This window comes from Bombus affinis, chromosome 17, assembly GCF_024516045.1.
Source record: "Bombus affinis isolate iyBomAffi1 chromosome 17, iyBomAffi1.2, whole genome shotgun sequence".
Lineage (NCBI taxonomy): Eukaryota > Metazoa > Arthropoda > Insecta > Hymenoptera > Apidae > Bombus > Bombus affinis.
This window is the reverse complement of record NC_066360.1, coordinates 4279018-4291685: the sequence shown is the minus strand read 5'-3', so window position 1 is coordinate 4291685 and position 12668 is coordinate 4279018. Positions and strand designations below refer to the sequence as shown.

The window sequence follows — 12668 nt, the reverse complement described above, 5'->3', positions numbered from 1 at the left end:
ATTTATTTATCTATTTCTAATTACTTGTTTGAGCAATGTAATCGCTGTTGATATCTAATTCCCTGTCTTGCAGTCTTTTCGTAGTTGTGTCGTAGGCGTAGGACAAGAGCTCGCAATTCTAACAAGCCTAGCGATCGCAGCAAACACGTACAATATTCATTTAGAAGCATTCGACGTGAAATTCCGATATTCTACAAAAATATATCACACAAGACGCTTCACACGAGTATCCTAATCGTCCCTTTTTATCGATTGCCTGAAACCTCAGCGGAGGTTTATCAAAGAACCCACGTGGCCAGGAGCGTGTAATTATAAAAATTAGGAAACTTGATATAATATTGTAATATACCTAGACAAATAATAAGAAGTATAGCAAAGTAGCTTTTCTATACAGTACACTGTGAAGTATTAATAATTGACATTAAATTATTATCATATACTAGATATTATTATTAAATTACATTCAAGTTTTCATATTAATCCTCCTTCCTAGTATTCGATATTAATTAAAATCTTAAAGGTCCCAGAAACTTTGCAAATTATTTACCATCGTCCGTGATTGGTTCTTCGTTCGTTTGAACAGCACAAAGTCGAAATGCAACATGAGTAACGAACCGATAGATATCGCGCGTTGCGTACTGATCATTTAGGCAGAAACGGTTGAGTAAAAATAGAAGCGTAAATGTTGTTTCGTTGCCAATACGGATTCAGATCTGTTTAACTAAGTGAAAGTCTGGTGCGTTGGCTTTGCATTGTTGCATGTTACGATTCGGTAGTAGTAACCAACGAGGAGACCGGAAACACTGCTGCGACAGCCATAGGTCAGCAGAGCGCAGGTCAGCCAGCTAAAGAGAAACAGCGTGTCGGACACACCACTCCAGGTATGTAAAAGCACACCGGATCGTCGCGATTTCCAAGGACAAATTATCCCTGGATCGTTTTTCTTTCTTTCTTTCTTTCTTTTATTTTTTCTTTTGTTTTTTAAGAACCTTTGCTTCGCCGCCGAAAGAGCATGCCTACGTGAATTCGAACAGCATGACACGTCTTTCTTTCATTTTTTCATTGACCTTCCCGCGACGATTTTGCTGCTCATTGGCCAAAGAGTAGATCGAACGAATTGATTTGATTGTAGATCTTTTGTCGTTATTTTTTTTTCTCTTTTGGTATTTTCGTGCTGTCGTGGCTATGAACATGTGCTTGGTAGCGGAAATTAATGTTATGGTTAACGATATATTTTGTACCTTACACGACAAGGAGCACGATAGTTGGTGATTCTCGGTAATTATGTAATCGGTAAAATTGACGTTTTAACGTGTAACATGTTCCGCGAGGGTAATTTTCTTCTTATAGAAACAGGGCAATTTTTCATATCAAGTGGAAGATTTATGTCGATTGATCGCAGCGTGATCGAATATTAATATTCTCTGTATCCTTGTATTAGTATTATACACATATATATACGTACACTTTTGTAGTTTAAAACGCATCTCATTTAACGACGTACTTCTTTCCTCTCTCCTTACGAACAATAAAATCAGTTGGTCAATTATTTCTTTAATTACTCGAAATTAACCTATTTGAAATTCACCTTCACTTTCCAAATTAAAACATTCGTAATTATCTATAAAAAAAATTTCCTTTTTTAGATAGGATGCTATAATATACGAAAGTGTTATATTTCTGTTATATGAAATAATCTGAGGAACTATTCCAAATATCGCTTGCCATGTAGTGTTTTTCAATGAACCATACCAAGAAATATTTAAAACAATGAAATATTCCGAATCTAGAGGCTGAAGAAGCGTTTCGAACAGAATTTGCTTCGTTTCGAGGGCGACATCTCGCGAAGGTCGCAAATCTTATGGAGGTGGACGTGCCTTCGAGATTTCAAGCTGATCCTCGGTCTTCTAAAGGGAACCATGCACTTTCTTATACACCTTTCGATACAGTTTTTAATTCTCTACAAAAAAGTATTATACAGTTTTAGTCTCATAAGACTCGTTGTATGAATGACAAGGGAAGATAACATGGTGCTCTTACGTTCGCCTTTTCCGTGTCTCCCATACGCTGCGCCCAACGAAGTTAACATTGCAATATCTTTCAAACTGTCCATTTTTGGGTACAGGTAGCTAAATACTTTTTTGTAGAGAATTAGAAGCTGCATCGAACAACTGTGGAAAAAATATGTAGTTCCATTTAAAGGGACAAAGGTCACCTCGAAATCTCGAAAACGCCTGTACCTAGGCAAATCTGCTGGTCATCGTGAAACGTTCCACTCGAAACAGAACAAGTTTTATCTGACAGACTTCTTCCAATAATTATTCATCATTTATAAATAATTTAATTGGTATTTAATGAAATTAATATTTGCGTAGGTCGGTTCAAAGTTACTCCTCCAGTAGCAAGTTTTGAATGTAGAGAGGAAGAAGTAGACAAATAATTAAAATTAGACAATCGCGCTAGTATCTGGCCAACGTGTATTTAGTCAGTTTTGGCTTATTGTTAGTTGGCAAACTGAAACATGTAGCTACATATGGCGGTGTACGCAATTTTGTAGATTGCAGAAGGAACTCGAGCGCGTCAATGACCTCTTGCTAACCGACAGAAGCTTGCTGTTTCGTGATCAAAGATACGAAACTTGGTAATTAGATGTCTATTAGTTTCACCGTACACCAGCAATGATCGTTCAATGTGCAATTTCTTCCTCGTAGTACCTATACACTGCCAGATAAAATCACAGTCAGTCTCGATAATTTCATCACTTTTCACTGCGACATTGGACGTTTTAGTTACCTTAACACGACAAATGACCCAAGTTAAAAAGATAAACCTTTTCGAACCGACTCCTTCGTATCCTCATTTCTTTTCTGTCCTTGAGAAAGCACAAAAGAAGCATTCGGTGGAAAGACGAGCAACAATCGTCAAACCGAGTAACAAAATAATTCGATGTCAAAAATAAGTGCGAGGAAAAAGTATTCAGTTGCATCCTCAAAAAAAGACAATTGCTCCGCTGTTGCATCTTGATCGGCGCGGACCAAATTAATTATCAGGCGAACGTACGCCAATCGAAACGAGTTATCCCATTTGGTTGTTTATTAATAAATTAACACCGCAAAATTACGTTCGTTTTTGCGCCGAATGCTCTTCGAATATAATTCATCAAAGTGATTTCATACTGCATATAATATATCGAAATTATTCTATCGCTCTTAACCAGTCAGCTGTAAGACGAGTATACTCGTCCAACTGCAATATTCTGCAATAAAATGAAGTTATAACAAAGCGACAATTTGATTTTGCAATTTTAGTCACCCCGTCATAATACGAATTATTGCCATTTCTTTATGACGAGTATACTCGTCAGACACAGCTAACCGGTTAAGAACCTTCGTATTCCATTATCCTTGCGTTGTACGCAATCAGCACGTTGACAAGGAAGCCCTCGATCGTGGTAGACGCTAGAACACACCTGTAAGACCGATACTGATATATCTGTAAGGAAATAAGATGGAAATAAACGTTTATCTACCATCTGATCTCTTTTGTAGTCATTTTTGTTTGCTTTCGCGGCATAATGAAAATCCAGTTCGATTTCTCTCAACGATAAAAAAAAAAGGAAAGAGAGCGGGCAGATCTCTCTTCCTTCGAATCGAACGTCCAGATCGTTGCTGCAGAAGAGATTGTGTTAATCGTGTGTCTGTGTGCCTTTTATACGCCTGTTTGTACGTAGCGAACTTAACCAAAAGCGAAAAGCAAATTGCAACACCAAAAACCTTGCCCGCTGGCCTCTCTCTTTCTGCCTCTCTATATCTACTTGTACGTACGTATCTCTTTTTATACTATGAACTATATTTTTATATCTATCGCTGTCTCTCTTCTTTTACTAATTCTTCACTTGTTTCTTACTCTCTCTCTCTCTCTCTTTCTCTCTGTCTCTCTTTTTCTATCTATCTATCTCTGGTCGCTGTACGGACTAACACGCCACACGTTCGATTGCGAGTGTTCTTGAAGCTTCACTGATCTTCCTAACGAATAGAAACGAAAGAAAAGAGAAGAAAAACACATGTTCGAATCACGAACGCCTGTTGCCCGTTGCATTTTGCGCGCAGATTCGTGTGGTGTATCCTTTTCCATTGATACGTTTTAGTAAGTTCTCTTATAAATGCAGGGTAGTTTTACAAGCGGAAAGGGGGTGATTCTACGCGAAAAAAGAAGTCGAAAATATAGAATAAAAATTTTTCGTTCGAGGCTTTGTTTTCGAGAAAATCGACTTTGAATTTTCGCTCGGTACGCGTGCACTTTATCACGTCTCGTTATAACGGATCTCACCGTAGATCGTTGTCTCGATGGATATTATTGCAGTTTAAGTTTGTTTTTGCCGTAATGGAAAATTAGGAATACATAATGAAATAATATGAAGTAATCATAAAGTTTATTATTACAAAAATTGCTGAAAATGTTGCCCGTTCTGCCCAACACATACTTCTGCTCTTCTAATTAAATTTCTATGAACACTTTCTAATGTATTCGATTGTTTTAAAGTATGAAAGGCTACAATAATCTTTTCTTTCAATTGCTCGCAACTTGCGATTTCTTCAGAATAGACAATTGATTTCAAAAAATTCAAAGTCGATTTTCTCGAAAACAAAGCCTCAAACGAAAAATTTATATTTTCTATTTTCGACTTCCTTTTTCGCGTAGAATCATCCCCTTCACGCTTGTACCACCAGTTACCAACCACCCTGTATATTATACATACTATCTATGTATGTACATATTGGGTTGTCAACCAAGTGGTTGCGAATTTTGTCAATATTGCTGATCTTCGTTCTTCTAAAGGGAACCATGCACTTTCTTATACACCTTTCGATACAGTTTTTAATTCTCTACAAAAAAGTATTATACAATTTTAGTCTCGTAAGACTCGTTGTATAAAAAATAAGGGAAGATAACATGGTGCTCTTACGTTCGCCTTTTCCGTGTCTCCCATACGCTGCACCCAACGAAATTGACATTGCAATATCTTTCAAACTGTCCATTTTCGGATACAAGTAGCTAGATACTTTTTTGTAGAGAATTAGAAGCTGCATCGAATAACTGTGAAAAAATATATAGTTCCATTTAAAGGGACAAAGGTCACCTTGAGATCTCGAAAACGCTTGTACTTGTCATTATGTGGTATTGACAAAATCCGCAATCACTAAGTTGTCAACCCAATATATCGTCGGTTTAACAGAAGAGCGACACAACTGGTGGATCATCGATTTTTGGATATTCGGGAAACTGTCACTCCTAAGGGAATCTCGCCTGCTATTTTGCAGGAATATTTAGTAAATGTTGTTAAAATATTAAAATAGTTGTTATATATAATTACAATAACACGATTATAGTAACGCAGTTATCAATTGCTTTAATCACTTTTTAATTGCAATACGTGCAAACGGTATGTCATATGGAGATCTGCGAAATCTACTAATGTTTAGCTACACGCTAAAAAGAATACGACCTTTTGAGAGTATCATAATCATTTCAATTGCTCGCGCAAATCAAATTTGAAAAAGTTTAGCCCGGCTAAATGGGCGTTTGTCTAACCACCAATAGAAAATGAATATTTACGTTCAGAGATTCCTTGGCTAATCTGTCGGGGGGTGAAATTCAATTAGGCGATGAATATGAACTTCGTGCGTAGTAATTAACCAGTTAACCGCGCTTCACGAGTATACGCGTGGAAAAAAGAACTTCAAATTATCAACTTTGCAGACGTCCCCTGCTATTACGGTTTGAACATATTGGAGTTGCCATTTCGTCGCTGAAAATTCTGCGGTGGTAACGAGAAGAAATTATTTTATCGCTGAATGGTTGAGCAATTGATAATTTCGAGTTTGGATCAGGTTCTCTAGAAATTCAGAATTTCCAGGAAAAGCCGCCCAAATTTCTCTTCATCTTCATTTAGCGGTGTCGCACTTCTGGCAAACTGACAACACGCGTACAATGTATCGAACCGAGCCATCGCGTCAATTAATTAAACACGTAGCGTACGTTAGTACAACGATTCGTTTGAACGCGTTAATAGAGCCATCTGTGTGTGTGTGTGTGTGTGTGTGTGTGCGCGCGCGCGCTTCTCTGCGGGTTAATCGATCACACATTAATCAATTGCCACGTTCGTTATTGATCGTAAAGTTGGGGCCATAATCGACGAGTGAAAAGAGCAACTTGATTCGTCTAAATCTAATTTAATTTCCTAATAAATTGCAGAATAAAGGGAAATGTGTTTTCTGAAAGAAAAATTCACCTCTTTATTAGCAAATTCTTTTCTACTATCAAATTAGTAATTTCAAATGAATGTTAAGCCGAACCTTCGAAATATCCCTCAGATGTTCTCTACGCGTAACCCACATCTTCTCACTCTTCTCGAGCAAGATGAAGAAATAAACGAAATAGGAATTTACAAATTATGTTTCGAATTTACGGTCGGTAACGCGCGGGCAATTTCCCGTGATACGATTAGGCAAATGCACCGCGACGAGAAGTAATGAAATTTCGTTGCAGAACGTGGCGTGGATAGGCAAAGTGACGATAGTTCCCGAAGAGCGGACAGCGACTCACACCCGGAGAATTGGACGGATCACGAGGCGAACGATCCGCCGAATTACGTGACGGGCTCGCCGCCCAAATCGGAACAGCACAACAAGGCCGAGAACACCGACAAACGGAGCAGGCTTTTTACTCGCGACAGAGGCGTGCCGGCCACCAATAAGTCCAAAAAGCATAGCCTCAGTGTGGACCTGAAGCCTCCTGCCGACTTGAATAGCTCGGAGGTAGATGGAAAATTCGATCGTACACGGCATATCGTATCGTATATAGTGTACAGTATATCGCTGCTAAAATTACACTATACACTATGTACAGTATATACACTATACGCTAAGTACACTATGACCTGTATACACTATGTACTTTATATACTATACACTGTGCACTATATACACCACGTACAATATACACTATACACTATGCTCTATGCACTATATACACTGTATACTATATACACAGTACACTATGTACACTCTGCATTATACACCATGTGGACTATACACTATGCAGTATATAGACTATACATTATATGGTATATATACCGTATACTATGCGCACTATGCACTACATACACCATGTACACTATACACTGTGTACAGTAGTATATCACTGCTAGTATATACACTATACGCACACTATGCGCACTGTGCACTACATACACCATGTACACTATACACTGTGTACAGTAGTATATCACTGCTAGTATACACTATACTACTAGTAAATAGCGATACATTTATCTTGATATCGTGCATAGTGTATGGTGTATCAAATACGAAAGCGACGTCAACGTATCGTCGCTTGTCTCACAGCTATTTGACGAAAAAGATTCTCCCATTGCATAGAAATACAGATCGATACGACATAAAACAGATGAGAATCTCGATTCTCCTCGGTTCCCTTATTTACGTACGTATCTTCGTAATCAGCGACGCGTATAAATTCTCGATATATTCAATTTATTGTCCATGATAGAATTTAATTGCGCTCGAACGCGAGAACAGTCGTGATCGTAATCTTGAAACATCTCGCTCGTACGTCAAGCTGGAAACGTGCATTTAAAACGAGCCACGTATTGTTTCAGCCGAGGAAAGCGTTGGTCGAGCAATTAAGCCGAGTCTTACCGGATGACAGTTTGCCGGACGCTGTGTCGTTGGTATCGCTGGCTGATCCTGGCGCGGCTGTGTTGGCCACGAGACTTCAAGAGAGGAACCACAGGGTCCTGACGACCGCCTCTCCGGCGGATATTCGTGCCACGTTCACGTGCTTGGTCACGCGAATACAGAAATTGTAACTAATAATTTACTTAACGACATAACGATCTTCCCTTTAGTTAACCAGTTAGCGAGTATACGCATCGCAAAGAAATTACGATATCTCGTGTCATGACGAGTATACTCGTCATGAAGAAATGGCAATATTTTGTGTTATAACGAATATAAAACTGCAGTAACAAAATCACAAAATAAAACAGTCGTTTAATTGCAACTTAATTCTATGTTATAACAGCCACGCGTACTCTGCGTTTGACGAGTATACTCGTCGTCGCTTACTTTTTGCGGCGCATTTTATGTGCACACTCTTCGAAGTTTTCAAAGAGTCCGCAACAACTACGAGCGCACTCGTCGCAACGCAAAATATTGCCATTTCTTCGTGACGAGTATACTCGTCAAAAACAGCTAACTGATTAATTAACGATTTATCCTCGCATCTATTGGAAGATACAATTCTAATAGAATATAAATATAAATATCATAGGATAATGAAAATATTAATAACAATGATAATATTTATTAATAACAAAACCATCTTGTCATTTCTAGTTGTAACAGCTCCGCTAAGCCGCCGGCACCGATCAAAGTAGTGATTGCCGGTGGTGACGGTTTCGTGAATGCAGTGCTCCGCCACTACGTGGATCAGCTAAGTTTTCGACCGCAGAATTATCTCAAGTTCTTCGTTGTGCCTCTGGGCTCCAATACGTTGTCCAAATACCTCGGCTCCATAGACGCCAAGTACTCGATGTTGTTCGGTGACGAGTGGAAAGAATTGTTGGAAAGGGAGGGCGGTGGCGCGAGCGAGGGTGCGGCCAGAGTTTCCGAGTATTTGGCTTCGGCTGGTACAACCTTGCTACTGCCGATTGCGGAAGCCATGGTTACCTACAGGTACGATATCCAGGCGGTTCAATTGATTTTTACGTATATACATTATGGATTTTCTTTACACGATACTAGGCTACCCGAGTGGCTTTGCCCACACAGTATTTTCAATTTATGAGATGCTTTTAGGGGTTGAATCTCGAAAAAAGCTCAAACACGTGTTTGTTTATTTTTAATGAAGAGTTTCCATGCCGAATTTCGAGTACCCAGCTTTTGCGGATGTAGAGTTTGTCCCTTGAGAAAACAATTTAGTCCTTTTTCACCCCCCATAAGGGTGAATTTCGAAAAACGACCAAACACGTGTTTGTTTATTTTTAATGAAGAGTTTCTATGCCGAATTTCGAGTACCTAACTTTTACGGATGTAGAATTTGTTCCTTGAGAAAACAATTTAGTCCTTTTTCACCCCCCCCCCCCATTAGGCTTGAATTTACAGAAAAAAGGTGCGGATAAGTATAGCATCGCTGGGAAATTTGTTAATCTCCGTTTCTTCCAAGAAATCTTCTTCGAAGAACCAAAAGATCCCCTTTCAAGAAATAAATTTCTGACTCCACTGTATCTTCATAAAAGCGTCTAAATTCCATCCGAACTGGAATGTTGCTTTTATCTTTCATAATAGAAAGTTGTTAAAACCCACTGCTACTGACAAAATAAATTACAGAAGATATTAAAGTATAAAAGTACAAATTGGGACAAACTTAGCTGAAGCAGAGATCATAACAAGAACCAAACATCGTTGCGCTTTAATTTCGCAGAGAAACAGACGACAGCAGCCAAATCTTCATCCCATTCATAAACGACGTCCGCGTGGGCTGTCCGGATAGCAGCTCCTCCGCGTCGGTTGACCTCGAAGAGAGCAACGTGACCATGTCTGGCTCTCCACCTTCTCTCCCACCCCCTGCATTACCTGTTCCACTTCCTGGTAGGTTAACGCCACCAAGCAGCCCGAACGTCGGTCAACCAACGAGGGAAGGCTGGGAACCGGTCGAGTTACAACTCGATTATTGGAGCAAGCAAACACAGGGTGAAAAAGGCAAGAACACATTGAGACAGGCGTTTAGGGCGTTACACGTTCAGAGACTTCCGTCTCTGGGTGAAACTCCTGGCCTCTATTTGTCCATGAATTACACCACAAAGGAGAAGAAACAAAAAAGTACGTGTCAAGTTGTATCGTTTGTAACTTTCCAACTAACCAACTTTTATTCAGATGACCAATTTTGGCAACTTTGCAATTGCTAAAAATATGCAACTACCACTGGCAAGATTAACTCTTAGCTGTTTCTGACGAGTATACTCGTCACGAGGAAACAGCGATATTTCGCGTTATGACGAGTATACTTGTCACGAGGAAACGGCGATATTTCGCGTTATGACGAGTATACTCGTCACGAGGAAACGGCGACAGTTCGCGTTATGACGAGTATACTCGTCATGTGTAAAAAGTACAATTTGTCGTTTAAATTTCCATTTAGTAATTGCAGTAAATTGCAGTAATGAAATGAAACCATAAAACAGTCACTTCGTTAATTAACTTAGTTCTAATTTATAACAGCCCCGCGTACTCTGCGTTTGACGAGCATACTCGTCACACGTAACAAGTATGTACAATTTGTTATTTAAATTTCAATTTAGTAATTGCAATAAATTGCAGTAATGAAATTAAACCATAAAACGGTCATTTCGTTAATTAACTTAATTCTAATTTATAACAGTCTCGCGTACTCCGCGTTTGACGAGTATACTCGACACGCGTAACAAGTACAATTTATTGTTTAAATTTCAATTTAGTAATTGCAGTAAATTGCAGTAATGAAATTAAACCATAAAACGGTCATTTCGTTAATTAACTTAATTCTAATTTATAACAGTCTCGCGTGCTCAGCGCTTAACGAGTATACTCGTCATCGCTCACTTTTTGCCACACATTTCAGGTGCACACTTTTCAAAGAGGTCGCAACATACTAACTAACTGGTTAATGATAACTTTTAATAAACTGTAATATATTTGTGTGTATGTGTATATATATATTTACAGTCATTGGTATATTATATACGTATAATTCTAGTTTAATTTTCATACGTGCAATTTTTAGTCTCAATTATTTATATGTACATTATTTTGGACAATTGTAAAGTCAAAAACATTTTCTGTGTTGTTTCTTCGATATTTCTAAGTAACCACTGATTGAATGCTTGAATATGTTAAGTGAAATTGTTTTTGAACATGGCTAAATTGAACACTGTAGGACATTAGAAGATTATTTTTTTCACTAACTGAAACTGCAGACCAAACAAAGACAATTTCTCAACAAGACGATGCTGAATAGAGTTATGACAATGGCCAGCATCGAGTCTTAATCTGAACACGACCCAGAAACCTAAAAGAAGCACGAAAACCACGTAGGAAGATATTCAAACAAAATTATAAATAAGTTGGTGATTAGTACACTTGAGGGATTAATAAATGTAATCAAAAACAGAGGAAAATCCACGAAATATGGAACGAAAACGTAACAAAATTAACACTAAATTTATATCTTTAGTTAGAAGCAAAAATACAATTTTAAGAAAAAATGTAATGTCTCCGAGACTTCGAAAGAAGCAAATTTAACGTTTCCCTAATCTTCAATTCTGTTTTATATTGTAATACGAAATTGTACAAACAATTGGGTCAATTTTTCTTTTAATATTATGAACAATCTAAAAATACAGTTGAGCTTGTAATCATTCACATATACTATACGTGTACGTGGATCATATGTGTAAGTATATATTCGAAACTGGTACAACATAGAATGAGATTAAATTAAATTAAAACGAGAAAATCCCACGAGAGCAATTAGGAGTTAAATATAATTTACATTCAACTACGTTGTATTTTTCTGAAATGGTATTAGTTTTCAGAAATAAATTATATACGTTCGTTCGTTTCATTTGCAGTAATGAGACTGGGTAAGAAGAAAGAGAAAGAGAAAGAAAACGAGCCAAAGAGTCAAACGGTGGAAGGTGTGACACGACTTATATGCTCTGCGAAGACTCACAACATTCCATTAAGAGGTAACAACATGTTCCAGTTTTCTGATAATATTACGTGTATACAAAACGTACGAAAATCACAGTATTTTTTAGGATAAGAAAAATCGAAATTTTCTTTAGAAATGTTCTTCTTACGTAACGTAAAAATTACCGCCATATGATAATGCTATTAGACTCATATTTTAATTAAGATTATAGAGATAGTTAGAACAGAATTATAGAAAATGAAAATTAAATTAATCCTCGGTTGTCACACTGTTATAAAAACAACAGAGATATTCAGTGGAAAAAAATTTGGAACGTAGTTTGAACATGCTGGAATATGTTTTGATAAAAAAAAAAAGGATGAACAAACCAAGTAAAATTATTTAAAAAAACAAAGAATCCTTATAACTGTAAGTTTCGATAGAGAAACATTTTTACGTGAAAAATGCTGTAACTTTTTTTACATTTTCACATTTCTCGTAAAAAATTTAACATGTTGGTTTTAAGACGTGTTACTCTAAGAAATAGTTTTAGAAATAGAAAAATACAATTATGTGAATATACAGGGTGGTTGGTAAATGGTGGTACAAACGGAAAGGGGGTGATTCTACGCGAAAAAAGAAGACGAAAATATAGAATAAAAATTTTTCGTTTGAAGCTTTGTTTTCGACAAAATCGACTTTGAATTTTCGCTCGGTACGCGTGCACTTTATCACGTCTCGTTATAACGGATCTCACTGCAGCAAAAAATACACCTTTGTCACAGTTGGGTCAATATGACGCATTACTAAGTTTAGCAGCGTGATCATCAGATATTTTAAAAAACACTTCAAATTAACAGATTGTACACGATAGTCTTGAAGATATTTCTTTGTAAAGTAAAACTTAAATGACCTTA

General features: G+C 37.5%; 1 protein-coding gene across 7 annotated transcripts in view; it reads left to right on the top strand.

Annotated features, from left to right (window-relative positions):
- LOC126926026 (phosphofurin acidic cluster sorting protein 2) overlaps positions 1-12668 on the top strand; it is a 172448-nt gene that overhangs the window by 148976 nt on the left and 10804 nt on the right. For 5 of the 7 annotated variants that reach the window (XM_050742117.1, XM_050742120.1, XM_050742119.1 and 2 more), the window contains 6 exons: positions 777-881; positions 6550-6818; positions 7679-7884; positions 8418-8756; positions 9505-9902; positions 11690-11806. In XM_050742117.1, the coding sequence (XP_050598074.1) occupies positions 777-881; positions 6550-6818; positions 7679-7884; positions 8418-8756; positions 9505-9902; positions 11690-11806 (1434 nt within the window). The remainder of the gene's footprint in view (positions 1-776; positions 882-6549; positions 6819-7678; positions 7885-8417; positions 8757-9504; positions 9903-11689; positions 11807-12668) is intronic. The other 2 variants (XM_050742118.1, XM_050742121.1) reach the window with 2 other exon arrangements.